General features: G+C 47.2%; 1 protein-coding gene across 5 annotated transcripts; it reads left to right on the plus strand.

The window, feature by feature from the left end:
* The first annotated feature begins 1,111 nt into the window (after positions 1 to 1,111).
* Positions 1,112 to 14,580, plus strand: LAIR1 (leukocyte associated immunoglobulin like receptor 1). Of its 5 annotated transcripts, XM_053608061.1 has the most exons (10): positions 1,112 to 1,150; positions 1,801 to 1,889; positions 2,343 to 2,378; positions 5,259 to 5,551; positions 10,210 to 10,249; positions 10,563 to 10,688; positions 10,774 to 10,816; positions 10,902 to 10,939; positions 11,148 to 11,200; positions 11,697 to 14,580. In XM_053608061.1, the coding sequence occupies exons 2-10, from the start codon at positions 1,856 to 1,858 to the stop codon at positions 11,841 to 11,843; spliced, it is 810 nt and encodes a 269-aa protein (XP_053464036.1). In that variant the 5' UTR covers positions 1,112 to 1,150; positions 1,801 to 1,855; the 3' UTR covers positions 11,844 to 14,580. The 5 variants fall into 5 exon arrangements, with proteins under 5 accessions (XP_053464036.1, XP_053464033.1, XP_053464035.1 ...); XM_053608058.1 differs by lacking the exon at positions 1,112 to 1,150 and having other exon boundaries at positions 1,747 to 1,889; XM_053608060.1 differs by lacking the exons at positions 1,112 to 1,150; positions 10,210 to 10,249 and having other exon boundaries at positions 1,747 to 1,889; positions 5,259 to 5,552.
* Positions 14,581 to 19,033: the final 4,453 nt, after the last annotated feature.

Below are 19,033 nucleotides of genomic sequence, written 5' to 3' on the forward strand. Positions count from 1 at the left end.
ATGGGGGGGTAGGGGGAAGGGAAGAGCAGAGAGAGAAAGAAGGAGGGAGGGGTGGGGAAAAGAAGAGCAGAGAGAGGGAAGGAGTGGGGTGGGGCCTTGGTGTGTGCCACACCTTCTAGGGGCAAGACAGGATTGCAAGAGGGACTTTACCTAACGAATGCAATCAGTGTAACCTGGCTGATTGTACCCTCAATTAATTCCCAACAATAATAAATAAATAAATAAATAAATAAATAAATAAATAAATAAATAATGTATGCCTGTTTACCTATAACTTCCCAGATTCTGGTAACCACCATTGTAGACTTTTATGTTATGAGTCTGATGACTTTAGATACCTCATGTAGTACCTCATGCAGTACTTGTTTATCTGTGTCTGGGATTACCAGATTTAGCATAATGTCCTCAATGTTCATCCTTGTTGTCACACATGATAGAATTTCCTTCTTTGTTTAAGGCTAAATAATATTCCATTTTCTGTGTATGCGGGTGTATCTCACAATTTCTTTGTCCATTCATCTGTTAATGGACACTTCGTTTGATTCCATACCTTGACTACTGTGAATAGTGCTGCAATAAACATGGGAGTGCAGAGATCTTTTTGATATACTGAGTTCCCCTCCTTTTATATAGACTTAGCAGTGGGATTGCAGGGGCGCGGGGGTAGTTCTGTTTTCAGTTTTGTGCTGAATGCCTCCCTAGCTCCATTCTCTGTAATGACTTCACTAAGTTACATTCTTGCCAACAGTATACAAGGGTTCACCTCTCTCCACATCCTCACCAGCATTCGTTTTTGCCTGTCTCTTTGTTCAAAGCCATTTTAACTGGGGTGAGATGATATCTCATTGTGGTTTTCATTTGCGTGACTCTGATGACTAATAATGTTGAGAATTTTTTTCATGTATCCGTTGATCATTTGTATGTTTTCTTTTGGGAAATTATTATTTGATTTCCCCCCCCATTGAGCTCCTTATATATTCTACTTATTAACCCCTTGTCACATGGGTGGTTGCAAAGATTTTCTTCCATTCTGTGAGTTGTCTCTTTACTTTGTCAATTGTTTCCTTTGCTGTGCGGAAGCTTTTTAGCTTGATGTGATTCCATTTGTCCAACTTTGCTTTGGAGGTGTTACTAAAGAAGTCTTTGCCAGGTATTTCTTTGACATACCAATTATGTTTTCTTTAGATATACACTCAGAAGTGGGATTGTTGGGTCATATGGTAGTTGTATTTTTAAGTTTGTTAAACTTAAAACTCCATATTGCTTTCCACATGGGCTGTGCCAATTTACATTCCCAGTAACAGTGTACAAGAGATCCAATTTCTTCATGTCTTCACCAACACTTGTCTTTTGAAAAATAATACCTAAGGTAGAATCTTTTTAAAGTGTTAACTATCTTGTTGGGATTTTAGTAAAGATCATAATATTAAAAACTTGCAGAAGGATTTTTTTGGCTCCCATTTTAAATACAAGGAAATGTGGGCTTCAAGTGCTATAATAATTACCCAAGAACTGAGGGTCATGAATTTGTGAAGTTGGGATGACGCTCAAGTCAGCCATTGCACATAGCCTTTATTCTGCCTTGGCCCATAGGATTAGAACAAAGTTAACACATCAGGCAATGAGTCCCCCCAGCATATGGATAAGTAACATCTTTCTGAAGCCAAGGCCCTTCCTCTTATCTCATTAGTGGGAAGAACCAGAGGAAAAGCTCTTCCCCTTTGTGTGAGGCAGTTGATGTAGAAACCTCATGACTGAGAGGCTCCCGGCCAACACATCTGCCCCTTGTGTCTGTCACAGAGTTCTCCTTCCATCCCCGGCTCCAGCCAGGTCAGACGTTGGGGGGGCCTGCGCCATGACTTTCCACCCGACTACCCTGCTGGGCCTAGGTGAGTTCTGAAGGAGGGGAGAGGGCTTGAGGGACAGAGGAGGCAGGAGGCACGGAGAAGTTCCCAGCTCAGGCTTGAGCCCAGCTCAGAAGATTCCGGGGCCCTAGAGAAGGAAAGCGCCCCCACACCCAGGCTGCCCCTTGGGTCTCCCCTGGGCCGAAATGTCACCACAGAAGACTTAGTCCTGAAACAGGCTCTTGGGAATGAGAATGAGTTCAGCTTTAAGAAGGGCTGAAGGAGCGGAGGACCTATTTTGAACAGGAGTCTCGGGCATTAATCTTGAAACTATTTTGGAGCAGGAGGGATTATACTCAGATATTAATGTTGAGGAGAGATGATTTGCTAATTATGGGATGCTGAATGCCTCCCTAGCTCCATCAAGCCCCCTCTTGGTGGTATCCCTGTAGGGGAGGCAGGAGGTGGGTATCATTTTCACTGGGGCTTCTCTTCCAGTGCTCTGCCTGGGCCAGGCGATCCACACACAGGAGGGTGAGTCACTTCGTCCTGATCCCCCTGTACCCCCAGGGAGGCTCTAGATGGGAGCCATGTTGATCCTGGGAGGGCCTGGAAGGATTCCCTTATATGTACCCCAAATGGCAAACAACCCAAATGTGTAGCCCTTACCCAGTTCTCTCTCCTATTCTCTACCTGTCTTCTTTTGTTTTTCGTACTTTTTAAAATATTACTTTCTTACAGTGTTTAATAACCCATGTTTGAGTTCTTCATTGCCGTGCACATATATACCACTAATATTATAGTTACGCGTATGTTTTGTGTTCTACATATATTAGTCCCATTGACACGAATATGTTTAAAACTGCATAGGAAACCTAGAGTTTTATCCAAACATTATTTTGGACAGACTTGTTATTTAAATGTTACTTTAAATGGACAGATAATTGTGTCTGTGTATGGGGTGCAATGTCATGTTTTCATATATTTTTACATTGTGAGATAATTAAATAAGGCTAATGCTTACTTTTTATTTTTTCTTGTGGTGAGAATATTTAAAATCTACTTTATTTATTTATTTTTAAATCTACTTTTTTAGCAACTTGGAGATGTACAATGAATTATTATTAACAATGGTCATTCTGCTGTGTGATAGATCTCAAAAACTCATTCCTCCTATTTAACTGCAACTCTGTATCCTTTGACCAATATCTTTTCATGGCCCCACACGCCCAGCTTCTGATAATAAGCCTTCTACTCTTTCCTTCTGTGGGTTCAACTTTTTAGATTCTACAGAAAAGTGAGATTATGTGGTATTTATCTTTCTGTGCCTGGCTTATCTCAGCACAATGTTCATTTAATCTATGTTGTTGCAAACAGTGGACTTTTCTTTCTTTTTAAGGCTGAATAGTATCCCATTGTGTATATGTACCAAATTTTCTTTATCCATTCAATCGTATCTTGGCTCTTGTGAACGAGGCCACAATGAACATGGAAGAGCAGATACCTCTTTGATACACTGCCATCTCTTAAACACACTGATTTCCACAAAGACAAGTCAAATCCACTGGGACCAAAGCTGAGGCCATGTGTCTCTACAGAAATCCAGACCTCACTCAGCAGCTCCTTGGCAGGGACTGACATCACACAGGCAGAATCTGAGAATTTACCCTCATCCCATTTTCTTCATTCCCTGTGTGCAATTTAACACCCAGTCCTGTTGATTTCCTTCTAAATTTTTCTTGCCTTTCCCTCTTTATATATTTCTCCAGATACCCCTCCAAGTGAGGGTCTGCCCCAGCCTGTTGCCCACTCCTTTCTTGGTACCAGGGAGATTGTCATTTGCATCACAAAAGCACAGATATGATAATAAGCCTTCTACTCTCTTTGCAACAATTTGTAAAATTTCTTTGAACATTTTAATTTAATATTTTAAGTCAAAGTATTATTGTTTTTCAAAGCCCTTCCTCTATTTATCTTCAGATAGAATCGAACCCATATGTTTCCCTTTGATTTGAACATGAGCATGCTCCAGCCACATCCTGCCCGCATGCCACCTGGCTCACTGGTCTCTAGATACCTCAACTTTCTTTCATTTTCTCAAACACAACTTATTCTGCTCAATTCTGGGCCTACTCACACACTGATTTTTAAAAATGACCTAATTCATTTTTCAAATGGAAATAAAAATTGTGTATATTTAATTTTATTTATTATTATTTTTTTTGAGGCAGAGTGTCACTGTGTTGCCTTAGGTAGAGTCCATATCATTATAGCTCACAGCTACCTCAAGTTCTTGGGCTCGAGCCATCCTCTTGCATCAGCCTCCCAAGTAGCTAGGGCCATAGGCACCCATCACAATGTCTAGCTAGTTCTTCTATTTTTAACAGAGATGGCGTTGTGCTTTTCCTCATATTGGTCTTGAACTGAGCTCAGGAAATCCACCTGCCTTGGCCTCCCAGAGTGCTAGGATTACAGGCATGAGCCACTGTGCCCAGCCCAAGAGAGCAGATTTTAAATGTTTTCACCACAAGCAAATAAATCCATGAGGTAACTCGTATGTTAATTAGCTTGATTGAGCTATACAAAAATGTATACCCATATTGAAACATCATACTGTATACCATAAATATATATAATTTTTGTTTGTCAATTAAAAAGAAAACAATGAGTAGATGAATTGAACCCCTGCCAGCTCTCTGCCTTTATTAGGGATTTTGCTAACTTTGACATTACCCTCCTGTTTCAGGGCTACAAACCCACCCTTCCTCTTCTATCTCCAGCCCAGTTGAGACAAATTTGGTTTTCCAGAGACTTAATGACGGGAAAATGGAAATCAGGCTGAGGGAAAGCAGATAGTATAGCAGGAAACCCAGAGATGATTGCTCAACAGAAGATTTGCATTAGAACTGGGAACTGTCATCAGCTGGGCATCTGCTGTGAGCAGACCAGTGCTGGGTGCCTCCCCTACCCTCTCCAGACTCTCACAAGAGCTTTGCAAACCCCCCACTTCCTACTACTTACACAGTCACACTTGGGGACCAGCCAGCTGCCCTGCAGGCCCCAGCTTAAGTGATCTCCAGAATCCTTACCTCCCTGTCTCTCACAAACATGACCTGGTCATGTCACCCTCATTCTGTTCCCTTCCCTTGCCACCAGCAGACCCCCCTGGGCCCCAGGCTGCTTTGACACTTCCCAGGTGACGCTAAGCAGGGCCCATGATCTGATCATGTCTCCAGGTCCTTATGTGAACTCCAGTGCATGTGGCATGGGCAGGAGAGGCAGAAGTGTCCTGAATCATGGCTGCACAGCTCTGCAAATTTGCTAAAAACATTGGATTGTGAACCTAAGATGAATAGTGTGGTGTGATTATTTCCTCCAACTGGACCCCAAAACCCCGCTCTGCTTGCCTCTTAGGGAGCTTGCCCAGAATCTCAGCTGAGCCAAGCCCTGTAATCTCCCAGGGACAGCCCGTGACCATCATATGCCGAGGCCCTGTGTGGGCTGAGATATTTCGCCTGGAGAAGGACGGTACAGCCTCTGCATTTGACGATGTTAATGTTATGTCCCAACCTGGTGAATCTGAGACAGAGGCCAGATTCCCCATCAACTCAGCCAGTGAAGACGCTACTGGGAGTTATTGCTGCCTCTATCACAAGAAGCAATCCCGCTGGTCCAAGCGCAGTGAAATCCTGAAACTGGAGGTGACAGGTGAGGACACCACCAGCCCCCACTGCAGTCTCTGCTCTGCCCTCAGGTTTGTCTCCAGGTCCCTGGACCTGTCTCAGCTACTGCCCTCTGTTCATAGACTCCCTGCCCTCCTCTGACCTCCCGTCCTCCCCTTCCTGCCCTTCTGCACACACATCCCTTCTGTCCCCACATCTGCTTAGGTTCCTGGAGCACTGGTGTCATCTGGACACCATAGATGGCCTGGACACTCAGCCCCAGTATTAGTTGGGCACAGAGCTGGCACTGCTAGGCTGGGTGGGAAGTGGGTCCCAGGGATTGGGTGGGGACAGATGCTCTTCTAAAGAACCAGTGTCTTTTAACTCAAGATGATCCCCTTTGCTATTCCTTTCCACTGAGCCAAAACCTGTGGCGGCTCCAGGTCATGTGTCCCCTTCTGATACGGTGCACCTCCCACTGGGCAGTCACATGGTCCAGGATGGTCCCTGACCAAAACCGGATGGTATTTTGGGGAATCTTTTTTTTTTTTTTTGAGACAGAGTCTCAAGCTGTTGCCCTGGGTAGAGTGCCATGGTGTCATAGCAACCTCCAACTCTTGGGCTTAAGCAATTCTCTTGCCTCAGCCTCCCAAGTAGCTGGGACTAAGGCACCTGCCCGGCTATTTCTTTCTTTCTTTTTTTTGGTTGTAATTATCATCATTGTTGTTTGGTGGGCCCGGGCTGGATTAAAACCCACCAGCTACAGTGTATGTGGCTGGCGTCCTAGCTCTTGAGCTACAGGCGCCGAGCCTGGGGAATCTTTACCTTGAAATCAATTGTGCCCCTGTGTGTGTTCAGTGTGTCAGAGATGTCTTGGACTCAGGGTCCAGGGAGGAGGATCATACCCACCTCCATGTCCTCAAAGGAGCTGCTATATACTGGTTTCATGAGGTCAAACAGAGAATGGTATGGCTGGGGGAGCAGAAGGTGTGACCAGCCCCCAGCAGAGTGACTGGGTGGGGGTGTGCTCTCCCAAGAATTTTGTCCCACTGCCCTGTTTTCTCCGTAATCTCTGGACATTGTCTGGGATTGGAAAGGGCCAGACATAGTCTTTTTTTTTTTTTCAGAGACAGAGTCTCACTTTGTTGCCCTCAGTAGAGTACTGTGGTGTCACAGCTCACAGCAGCCTCCAGCTCTTGGGCATAGGCAATTCTCTTGCCTCAGCCTGCCGAGTAGCTGGGACTACAGGCACCTGCCACAACGCCTGGGTATTTTTTTGTTGCAGTCTGGCCAGGGCCAGATTTGAACCTGCCATCCTCAGTATATGGGGCTGGCACCCTACTCACTGAGCCACAGGTGCCACCGGTTTTTTTTTTTTTTTTTTTGGGACAGAGCCTCAAGCTGTCACCCAGGGTAGAGTGCCATGGCATCACAGCTCACAGCAAACTCCAACTCCAGGGCTCAAGCAATTCTCCTTCCTTTGCCTCCCAAGTAGCTGGGACCCCAGGTGCCTGCCACAAGGCCCGACTATTTTTTGGTTGCAGCCATCATTGTTATTTGGTGGGCTCAGGCTGCCAGCTCAGGCGTATGTGGCTGGTGCCTTAGCCACTTGAGCCACAAGCGCAGAGCCCAGACATATTCTTTTTGAAAAAAGTTTCAGAATATTAAGGGCATACAAATATTTTTGTATACGGATAGCCTCTGCAATTCTTGAGTCACAGTTATAAGTGTGCCCATCACCCAAACAGTGTTCATTGTACTCGTTAAGTAGGTTTTCGCCCCACGACTCCTCACTCCCCCGCTTGATTTCCAATGTTTACTTCCCTCTGTGCACATGTGTACCCATTGGTGAGTTCCAATTTAATAGTGAGTACATGTGTTTGTTTTTCCATTCTTTAGATCAGGCATCCTCAAACTGTGACCGGCGGGCCACATGAAGTGGTGTGATTGTGTTTGTTCCCGTTTTTTTTTTACTTCAAAATAAGATATGTGCAGAGTGCAAAGGAATTTGTTCATAGTTGTTTTTTTTTAAAAAACTATAGTCCGGCCCTCCAACGGTCTGAGGGACAGTGAATTGGCCCCCTGTTTAAAAAGTTTGAGGACATCTGCTTTAGATGTTTCACTTAGGATAATGGTCTCCAGTGCCTTCCAAATTATTGAAAAGACATTAATTCATCCTTTTCTGTGGCTCAGTGCTATACAATGGAATGCACGTTCCACATTTTGTTGATCCACTCATGAATTGATGGACACTTGAGCTGATTCCACATCTTTGCACTTGAGAATTGTGCTGCTATAAACATACAAATGTAGGTGACTTTTTGATAAAATGATTTCTTTTCCTTTGGATAGGTATCCAGTGGTGGGATTGCTGGGCAGAATGATAAGTCTACTTGTGGTTCTTTGAGGAATCCCCATACTGTTTTCCATAGAGGTTGTACTAATTTTCAGTTCCACTAGCAGTGTACAAATTAGTATTTTCAGGAAAGAGCCAACTGCAGTGCTGTTCTTTGGAGCCTGCAATCAGCTCTAGCCCCTGGGGAGAAACACTTGAATGTCCCACGGAGTAGGGGAGCCTGAAGCTCCCAGGGGTTTGCTTGTTTTCCAGCACAGCAGAGGTGCGTGGAGGAGCCAGGATGGTTGTGGCTAGGTCAGGCAAACCTGCCTTCAGTGTTGGCAGAGGTAGGTCCTAGATCTGTCTCAAGGAAAATAGGTTGGCTCATGAGGCACTGAGGAAGGACACTGGGAAGAGGGCTGCAGACAAACCAGAAAGTCGTCTTCTCTCACGCACAAGGGGCTGTCTGTAACTCACCAACCGGCCATCAGGAGTGGGTTTCACTCCTCTCCCCTGTGCCCTGAGCCTTTCTCTACTGTCTGGTTGCAAATGGGCACCCAAACTTGCTGAACTCACCAGCAATGGCACTTGGGTTGGGATTTCCCTGCTCCGGGTCCCACCCCTGTCTGAAAGTGTATCTTTCCTATGTGGGGATGAGAGCGCCACCTGTCAGCTCTGCCATGTGGGCTCCCTTGCTGCCTGGGTTTCTCAGATCTCCCCTCTGTGCCTCAAAGCCACCGGATGGGATCGTGGGGGTACCAGATCTAGCCTGCCTGTCTGACCCACCAGTAGGTGTCTTCAGGAAGTGCACTCCTTGGTGACTGCAGACTCTCAAGGGGAAATGTGTGGGCCCAATGCTCTGTGGGAGCCTCAGACTGCAGGACACACATGCAAAGAGGTGACAGCCAATTGGAGGGTCTCATCTCAATTGTCTGTTGCAGCTGCAGGGGGCCAGATGCAGCAGGGGAGAAAGAGTCTGAAAGGAGGAGATAGCACTCCAGCGCTGCAGTGCTTCTCCCTGGAAAGAAGCCCACATGGGATGCCTGTCCAAGCTCTAGGATCACACAAATTCTCAGGAGCTGTGAGAAATGCAAGGCCAGAGTTCCCTGGGGCAGTCAAAGGGAGGCTGTGAGCTGAGGAGCAGGGTGGCTCTGCCATCTCGGCTCTGGGCTGTGGCCATGGGAGTGACCCTGCAGGAGCTGGAAGCCCAATGCTTTATGTTCATGAAGGTGCCAGCTCAGCGGCTGCAGCAGACTTTAGGCTCTTGAGGGTGGAAAAGCTCCCAAGAGACTCAGCAGACCCCTGGCTCCCAGAGGTGTGAGGGAAGGAGAAATGAAAGCCAGTCATAGCCCTGTCACTAGGCTCCGAGCTTTTCTGGGGCTGAGTTCTGCCAATATACTTTTCATTCCTGTCCTGCTGCGTAGTTTCTCCCCATGAAATCTCTGGCAGGCTCTGGCCCATACCCCTAAGCAACACCTGAGCTGTGCCCACTCCCTTCTCCTTTATCTTAACCCTTCCTTCTCACCAGGACCATCTGGAAACCTGCATCTCTAGTCAGCCACATTTGCCTTCAAATTGTGGCACATGTGACACTGGGCAAGTGCAGACTGCGATGTTGTAGGATAGCAGGTAGTGTGGCGGGTCTTAGACAGTAGACAAGGCATTCAAGGAAGGATGCTCTGGGAAGGGTGAAGTTTTCTTTTCTTAAAAGTTATTGAAGATGCCACCTTCAGAGCAGGGGAGGGGAGGGAGCTGTTCCCCGACAAGAGGAAGATGAATGTTCATGGAAGTGGCAGGTGCCTGCTGGCCACAGGGCTTCGGGTGGCACAAGCACCTGGAACTTGATTTCCTCCCCACAGAAGGGCAGTTCTATCCCCACCAAAGGGCTGTGGTGAGGAACAAATGAAATCAGAGATAGGGAATTTGCACTCTGGTGGGGACCCAGAAAGAAGGTCGTGAGGTGGAAGTTCTTCTTTCTCTTCCTAGTGGTGGTCGGTGTCTGCAAACGTCCACAGAGGGCAGGGAGGAGCAATGGCCCACACAGCTTTCTGAGCAAAGATGGCGCCTTATATTGGCACTGTCCAGTAAGGATGTCATTTGCCATGTGGGGCCTCTGAACCCTTGAGACTGAGCTAGTGCAGCTTCATTTCATTTAGCTTTGATTAAATTCAGATGTCAGGGGTCACGTGTGGCTAGCACTTCAGACAGTGCAGATGTAGGAGATTCTACTGGACAATTCCTGTCTAGAAGCAGTGGGCCAGGTCCTGGGCCAGGAAGGGCAGTCCCCATGGTGGGCGCCAGAAGGACTGTATGCCTTCTCTGTACAGCTCTGGCCTCTAACCCATCTCTTCTGGATCCCTCTTTCTCTGGAGCCACACAGAAGCCTTGGAACAATAATAACGATGGCAGTAAGTGATGGGGACATAAGAGCAAGAGTTTGGCATGTGCCTCTTGGGGAAGGGGGAGAAGACTGGGCTTTGGGCTTGGTCTGACTCCAGCCCTAATGATGGCTAATGTGTCCCTGTACACAGGGGACATGGCTCTCAGACTCCTGCTGTGTAGGATGGGGCTAAGGATTCCTGTGTTGCAGACTGTTATGCATCTGAGAGATTTTATATATTAGCATGTGTACAGCAGGCACACAGCATATGCGTGGTATGTAGTAGGTGCTCAATAGCCATTTGAGCGATGGTGTTAAAAAGCCGTTTTCATCTTCCCTAGACAAACCTACTCCCAGTGGCCTAGAGAGAAAGGATCTCTACGTTCTCATCGGGGTCTCCGCAGTGTTCCTCTCTTGTCTCTTCCTCCTGGCCCTCCTCCTCCATCACCAGCATCAGAAAAAACAGGGTAAGTCTCAGGGGAGGGTGGAGTGACTTGTGGAGGCTGACTGTGCAGTACCTTCTTCCTTAATTTGGACCCCGCCTGTCCTCAGGGTCCCCCAGCATCAAGGACACAGAGCAGAAGCTACAGCAGAGGTGAGGCGCTTGGAAATGACCCTCAGCCCACACCCTGTGCTCCGTCCCCCAACATCCCCTAATGCTCATTTGCTTTTCCCCTCAGGTTCAACCAGGCTGTTGATATTCCTGAGAGGAAAGCAGGTAAGGGGAGAGGAGGGACAAGTCAGGGGAGGGGAGGCAGAGCTCAGTGCCAGTCAGGAGGCAGTAGGTGGAGGAGAATGTTTGGGAACTTTCTAGAAGGTTCTAGATTGGGTGCAGAATAACACACGTCTGAAGTTGTCAGGTTTCTGGCAGATTTGCCTTCTGACATCCACCTCAGACATCTGACTATGTGTCTTCTCCCCTCCAGATGTGGCCACTGCTGATGGACTTCCTGAGAAGGACGGAGAGGAGGGCATCCCGGTAAGTCTTTGTACTAGTTATTGATTGCTGGGTAACAAAATGCCCCTAATTTAGCAGCTTAACAAGATTGTTCCCTTTCTGGGGTCAGGAGTTCAGGAGTGGCTTAGGAGGGTAGTTCTGGCCCACAGTCTCTCCCGAGGTTGCTGTCAAGGGTTCAGTTAGGGCTGCATCTACCTGGATGCTTCTCTGGGCTGCAGGATCTGCTTACCAATGGCTCATTCTGTGGTGCTGGCAGGAGTCCTGGGGACTCTCCACAGCCACTGGTTTCCCCCCAAGGAGGGATCCAAGAGAGGGAAGGGCAGGAGCCATATCGCTGTTGCACAGCCTCACCTTGGAAGTCACGTGCTTTCACTTTCATCTTATTCTGTTGCTCAAATAGACAATCCTAATACCACCATCATGTGATTTCAGGAGGGGGATGCTGGGGCTCTGGGAGGTGGCTGCTATAATCCTTCCCCTCTCTCCAGATCATTCACTTTGGGTCTCTTTCCTCTAGACCCCTGTTGCAGGGGACCTCCAGGAGGTGACGTATGCCCAGCTAGATCACTGGGCCCTCACACGGAGGCCAGCCCAAGCTGCGCCCCAACAGGTCCTGGAGCCTGTGGCTGAGTTCAGCACATATGCAGCCGTTTCCAGAAACTAACCTCATGCCCACCTGACCCGTGCAACTAATGACACAAAAAGTCACTCTTGGAAAGCCAACGCAGCCATTTGGAGGGCTCCCCGTTACATTCATTCTGGTCTGGAAAGCTGGCCAGTCAGCTCTCCTAGAGATAAGAGCTGGAGCCTGGAGGTCTCGAATCAACATCCAGAAAATTTATTATCCAAGTGGTTTCTTCCAAAATTGACCAGATAACCTGGAGAGAATGCATTGTGGCTGTTTCCAGAGCCCCGGCTCCAGTCACTTGGTTATTTCCAGAGCCTCAGCTCCAGTCACCTGGTTGTTTCCAGAGACTCAGCTCCTGTCACCTAGCTGTTTCCCAAGGCCTAACTCCAGCCACTCAGCTGATTTCATGAACAGTGTTGTGGTCTCCTAGCTGGTCCTAGATGGCTTCTGCAAACCTCCAACTGCCCCCAGAGACTCCAGTGGAATTAGGTGTTCAACTGACCCTACTGACCTTCCTAGAATTTAATTGTTGACCTTAAGGCTGGACTATACGTTTGCAACTGAGAGCTCAGCCTGGTTTCTCTGGGTCCTGCTTTACATTGTGCATCAGTAAGTGGTTTTAAAGCCCTAACATCTGTCAGCCCTGTGCTGGGCCCTGGGGTGCACAGTCACTTGGACCACATCTCTGTCTTCACAGTTACTCAAAGCTGAGTAGAGGAAACAAGAGCTACAAAGGAGATGTCAGCTTTTTTTTACTTTTTTGTGTTTAATTGACCAAGATCGTATATATCCAGGCTGTACAATGTGATAATTTGCTATACACATTCATTTGCAATGATTGCCACGATCAAGTTCATTAACACATCCATCATCACCCACATGAGATCTTCTGAACTTGTTCATCTCAGGACTTGGAGCTGGTGTCAGTGTTTCCTGATGGAATGTGTATGTCAGGGATGCCTGAGGCAGGGGCTGAGAGGAGGCCTGGCTGGGGGCAGGCAGAGAGATGACCACTCCTTCCCATAGCTCCACATACATGCATATATGGGAGGACGCACTCACAGGCACACACATACATACATGCACACTAAGGCAAATGCACACGTGCATGCACACAGGCAAACACACATGCATACACACATATGGACAAACACATTCATACAGGCAAGCATACACGCAGGCATATACGCACAGGCAAACACACACATGCATACACACAGGCCAACACGCAGGTATACACATAGGCACACACACATGCATACACACACACACACACACACATGTCCCAGGGGAACCCTGAATCCATCCAGTGTTGAACGTGAAGCATCTGTGTCTTCCTGCTTCAATCAGACTTGACCGTCCCAGATTAAAACGGAAAATTACCCCGCGCACCACTAGGGGGCGAGAGCGTCTCATTTGTGTTAATTTGTGTTGGGAAAGTAAACCCGCCCTCCCCTCTCCCGCGCCCCCCGCCAAACTCTCAAGAGAACAGAAAAAACAAGTCTGGTGAGGAGACTCAAATGGGCACCTCTCCTGGAGAGACCCCACCTGGGCAGAACTGCACATGTAAAAAAAAATATATACAAATATGTTATTTGTCAATTAAACAAATATCACTCCCCAAACCAAATAAACAGAAACGAAACCTCGATGCCTATTACAAGGCATGTATTTTTTAAATATATATTTTATTTATTATATTATACAAACAAATATTTAAAAAACAGTCAACAGAAACTTGGCCATCTCTTTACTATGGGACGCTATTTTTCTATTTTGTTCTCTTCAAACATTAACACGTCCCGTTCTTGTACAAACCCTGTGAGGACCCCTGCTCTACAGCATGTCTCATTCTTTCCCATCATCTTTCCTGTAGGAAGGAGGGACTGAGACGACGTGAAGTAGCTTGTCCCAGGTGGGCCAGGTCTCGGGGTGGGGGCACGTTCTGTCCCTGGAAGGTCGAGCTTGCTGCGCTGGGAGGTGTCAGCTCAGACAGGGAGGGTGCTCAGCCCACTTAAATTCAACTTCGTATTTGTACCCGAGTTTCATTTTCCCCAGGGACCTGCTTCCTAACCACACACGCTCTATTTTTGCTTTCTTCCGTTACATCAAGACTGAATTTCTCTGTTTTTCACAGAGGGCACCTTCTGTCTCTCTGCATCTCTCTCTCTGTCCCTCTGGTTGTTTTTCAGCTACAATCTCAGTGTATTTTCCTGCACAATCTTGTTTGTTTGACACTGACACCGAGGTGGACAGGTGGGTAAATGGACTCCTTCGCAAAAGGGGAGAGCCTGGTCTTGGTAGAGAGAGGATTTGCGACCTTTCTACCATCCAGATCACAGGAAGGCTGACTGGATCCCCGTGTCTGCTCCAGCAGGAGGAAGTCCAGTAAGTCCAGGCAGCAGGACTGCAGTGGAAAGAGGGATAGATACAGTTTAGGGGAATTCCACAAAACAGCCCCATATTGTTCTTCCTTGGGGGATTGGTGGGAAGAGGAGGGGGCTTATGGACAGGGTAAAAAAGCAGAGGAAGGGACTCTTCTTCCCTTGTTGACCCTCCACCTGCCCGATGCAGTGCTGGACTTGGCGACCAGCGCGGGGACAGTCCTGAGTGGACGGTCCCTCCTGGTCCACGGCCCCCATGCGCCACCTGGAGGAGGAACCTCGCGTAGCAGCCCTGAGGGTGCTGAGGCCAGGCAGAGAGGGAGGGTCTGCGGTGCTTAGGATCCCTCCCACCCCACTTCCCTCCCTCCCTCCCTTTTTTTCTTTCTCTCTTTCTTTTTTGAAGCTTTTGGATGTGTTTGTATTTCATTCAATAAGTTTTCAGCTGCAGAATTTCTGTTTGGATATCTATCCTCCGTAAATTTCTCAGGTACATCCTGAATTGATTTCTGATTTCTTTGTATAGGTTTTCAGATTTCTCTTGCATCTCATGGGTTTCTTGAGAATCAGTATTTTAATTTCTTTATCTGGTATTACAAGAAATTCTTTTTGATGGAGACCAGCTGCTGGGCAATTGTTGTGGCCCTTTGGTAGTAGTACGTTTCCTTGATTTTTTAATATTTCCCATGTCCTTTTGTTGATACATGCACATCTGATCTATCAGTCACTTGTTTGAGTTTTTGATATTGCTTTCAAAGAGGAGAGCTCCACTCCACCAGGGATGTAATATGTTGCTGATAGATCTTACATGTCTGCAGTAGTGTGATCTTCGCATGATTTCTTAGGCAGAAGGCAGGGTCAGTGGTATCTGTAATTTCCTGGGGGCACATTTATTAGTTGATGCTGTGCTGAAGTTTTGCTGGAGAGTTGGATCTCAGCCACGCCAGTGTTTGGGCACCCTGGTGGTGGCAGCAGTGGGCTGAATGTGCCTGATTTTAGGCAGCAGTGTGTGCCATGAGGGAACCAATTCTTGGGCCTTCTGGTGGCTTGCTCAGAAGCTAGTAATTGGAGCTGAGATTCTGGTTTGTGGAAGGCTTCACAGGCCCTGAGGATCTGGTGTGATGTGGAAGGTTGCAGTAGCAGTGATGGAGCCACCCACTAACACACAAGTGGCTCCGTGTTGGTGTTGCTGGTAGCTGCAATGGATTGGAGAGGCCAGTGCCCAGTCCCATGGTTGCCTGGAACAGGGCAATGAATATTGTCTGAAGTGTGCATAAAAGAGCTTGTCCTTTCCTGTCCCTTCCTGGCCAGGTGGCAGCTCCTCAGCTGGGCAGGACCACAGTTGCTTCAGCCCTAGGGTGGAGGCACTTTTTGGCTTCACACTGCCCAAATGGCACTTGGGTCTGTAATCAGAGAGGGTAGGGCCCTTCTCAGGTAGCTATAACTGGCAGGAAACTGGGGAATGCAGTTCATTGGAGACCTGGTCCCATAGCAGCCAGTGGCAGTATGGTGGGCACCTCCTACCTCTTCACAACCAGGTGGGGGCTGCAGGCACATCAGTGCAGACTCAAGCTGGAGGGTGAGGCACAGCACCGGAGACTTGCTGCTTGCAGCGTGGGTGAAAAACTGTGGAAAATGCTGTCTGTGCATGTCTGGGTCTTAGCAGCAGCCCACAGTGCAGTGGTAGGGACTTTCCCAGGGGTTCAGAGAGGGCCTGGGCTCCACTACCCCTCCTTGGTTTATGTGAGTTATGTGGCATGCCTGCAGTTTTCTGGTATCTGGATTTTCTCAGAATGGTTTGGCTACCAGCTCTAGCTTGAGTTTCTGCTTGAGTTTCCTTTCTGGAGCAACATCAGGTGCAACACCAGGCAGCTCCCTATGTTAGGCCCCAGATCTTGGTGGGTTGAGGGTTTCTTCTGGCCAAGATCATATGAGCTTGTGTCACAGGATGTAGACCCAGGCGCTTCTCCCTTACTGTTTCCCTGTGTTCAGAAGCTTCCCCCAGCTCTTAACCAGTCCCTAGCCAGGAAAGTTTCCCTAAACCCTCTCCTTACCCAGATTTAGTGTTTTCCGTCACTTCCCTGGTGAATCTTAGCATAATCTCCTAGATGATCTGCTGGGAATGTAAGAATCTCTTTCCTGTTCTGGTTCCTCTCCATGGAATAGGCACATACCACTAGTGTCTGTTTTGCCATCTCGATCCGCTCTGTAGCCTCAATTTTTAGAGGAATCTGTGTGCTGTTTTCCATAATGGCTGTACCATTTTACCTTCCCACCAACAACACACAAGGGCTTCAGCTTCTCCACATATTTACTGATGTGCTGTTTTCCGTTCTTGTGATAGTGGCCATTCAAATGGATGTGAGGTGAGATCTCGTGGTTTAGATTTGGAAAATAAACTTTTGGAGGACTTGGGGGAACTTTCAGCATTTCTAGAGGACCAGAGACTCAGACTTGGAAGAGGGTCTCCAGGAGGGACAGTAATTAGATTATAACACAGAATTGCTCCTGGGAAGTGTCAATACTGTCCCCATCACTGGCTGAGATACCGACATGCTCTCTATGAATACGGGGTGGGCACCTCTGACAATAAAATTTGCATCCCTGGGGTTTGGCCCTGTGTATTTAAACTAGATTCTACCACTGCCGCATTTGAGAAATTTAGATATGCATAAACCATTCTGCATGGTGTTCAATTCTCCATGCCATTTATCTTCAAATTGATATCTCACATGGGTGGATTCTAATTGGCAGAGTCTAAATCACATGTCTGCACCTTTTCTGCAAGGAAGGAGAGAAAGTGGGATTCTACCTTCACATTGAAATGTGTGGACTCAGAAGATGTGGACTTCCCTAGACACATCAAGGTGTTAAAGATATTGGATAGATAGGCTGGGAGTCATGGCTCACACCTGTAATATCAGAATTCCAGAAGGCCAAGGCAGGTGGGTTGTGTGAGCTCAGGAGTTTGAGACCAGCCTGAACAAGAGTGAGGCTTTGTCTCTACTAAAAATAGAAAAGGTAGCTGGTTGTTGTGGTAGGCACTTGTAGTCTCAGCTACTTGGGAGGCTGAGACAAGAGGATCACTTGAGCCCAAGACTTTGAGGTTGCTATGAGCTGTGATACTATGGCAGTCTACCCAGGACCACAGAGTGAGATTCTGTCTCAAAAACAAAACAAAAAAAGAAAGGAAGGAAGGAAGGAAGAAAAGGAGGAAGGAAGGAAGGAAGGAAGGAAGGAGGGAGGGAAGGAGGGAGAGAAGGAAGGAAGGAAGGAAGGAAGGAAAGGAGGAAGGAAAAATAAAGAAAAAGAAATTCAGTAGACAAAAGTCCTGATAAGGAGGGCAGTGTCTGTGGCTCAGTGGGTAGGGCGCCAGGCCCATATACCGAGGGTAGCATGTTCGAACCCAGCCCCGGCCAAACTGCAATCAAAAAATAGCCAGGCGCTGCGGCGGGCACCTGTAGTCCCAGCTACTGGGAGGCTGAGACAAGAGAATCGCCTAAGCCCAGGAGTTGGAGGTTGCTGTGAGCTGTGTGATGCCACGGCACTCTACCGAGGGCAACAAAGTGAGACGCAGTCTTTACAGAAAAAAAAAAAAGTGCTGATAAGGAGTAATCAGTGCTCATCACAGTTCCTTGGGTAAAAGTGATCCTGACTTAGAGACTCTGCTTTTCCTAACTTTCCTCCCCTCTTAGACACCTTGCTTTCTCCATTCTCCATTTCTTATGCTTTTGGCAGCATTTCCAGTTCTTTCTAACTGCTCTTTGACTCTTCCCTTGAAGAATGTTCTACAGGACCCCTACTCACATGTCCCCACGAAACTTAATATCCATTCTGACCTCTCTCCGAATCTACAGAAGCTTTTGGGTATGTCACCCTGGGAATAGACTTACCACCCTGAGGTCATCTAGAGTTGACTTCTGAGAGTAATTTTTGTCTCTTCACTCTTCTTCTTTCCCCCACGAGCAATCATCACGTTTGCTCCTCCTGTACTTGGAATCTCTTTCCAACCCATTTCCTTCTCTCTTCTTCAATGTCCCAGCCCTGAATGAGGCCTGATCCCCTCTCCCCTGGACCACTGGCATCAGCACCACTCTAAGACCCATGTTTACTCTGTTGTTCAAATAGCTTTTTCTGATAAGCAAACTGGGCATCTTTTCTGATCAGAACTCTTCCAGAGCTTCCTAATACCCAATGGGTGAAAACAATTTGCCCTAGGATCTAGTTATTTATTCACCAGGTATTCAACATTTAATGGATTGTGTGTCTGGCTGATTGTTTGAGCTTCTTTCACTACATCACATTTTTTAATCTAAGCACAATGACTTGCTTTCTCCCCCCTGAATACTGGGAAGTCTCTTATACTTCTGCAGTGTTCAGCCCTCCCGTGGTAAAATGATACAATTCTTTGTTTAACATATAAGGCTCACCGGATCACTCCAGAAATAAAGGAAAATTTTCTTTCTCAATTTTTCCTCTCATTTGCAATGACCTGATGCTTCCTGAATACAACAAAATTCTCCCTCATCCCAGGATGTGGAAGCTGGATGTCTTCCAGCTTCTTCTCCATCTTTCACTAGGTCAATTATTTCCCCTGAAGATATCTTCTGAGGAGTTTCCATGTCCAAGAGTCTCGCCTTCACTTCTCAGGAAGAAACTGTTGCCTCTTTGGTTTTCTAGAAGCACCTAAGCACTTCATTGTGATTTTTGTGTGTGTGTCAGAGTCTGTCAAAGTGTTTCTGGAAAATCTCAAGGTGTTATAAAAAAAAACCCAACACCCCAAACTGAGATAGATCTAAGAGACCAAAGAATGACTCAGACAAGTCCAGGTTGAACAGTTAGATG

This window comes from Nycticebus coucang, chromosome 10 (genome assembly GCF_027406575.1).
Source record: "Nycticebus coucang isolate mNycCou1 chromosome 10, mNycCou1.pri, whole genome shotgun sequence".
Lineage (NCBI taxonomy): Eukaryota > Metazoa > Chordata > Mammalia > Primates > Lorisidae > Nycticebus > Nycticebus coucang.

Excerpts from the sequence above, each read along its gene's own strand:
- LAIR1 (XM_053608058.1), top strand. The coding sequence starts at position 1,751 with ATGACTGAGAGGCTCCCGGCCAACACATCTGCCCCTTGTGTCTGTCAC. Across the intron at positions 5,552-10,209 it reads TCCTGAAACTGGAGGTGACA|GGAGCCACACAGAAGCCTTG; the intron begins GGTGAGGACACC and ends CCCTCTTTCTCT. Across the intron at positions 10,817-10,901 it reads GAGCAGAAGCTACAGCAGAG|GTTCAACCAGGCTGTTGATA; the intron begins GTGAGGCGCTTG and ends TTTTCCCCTCAG.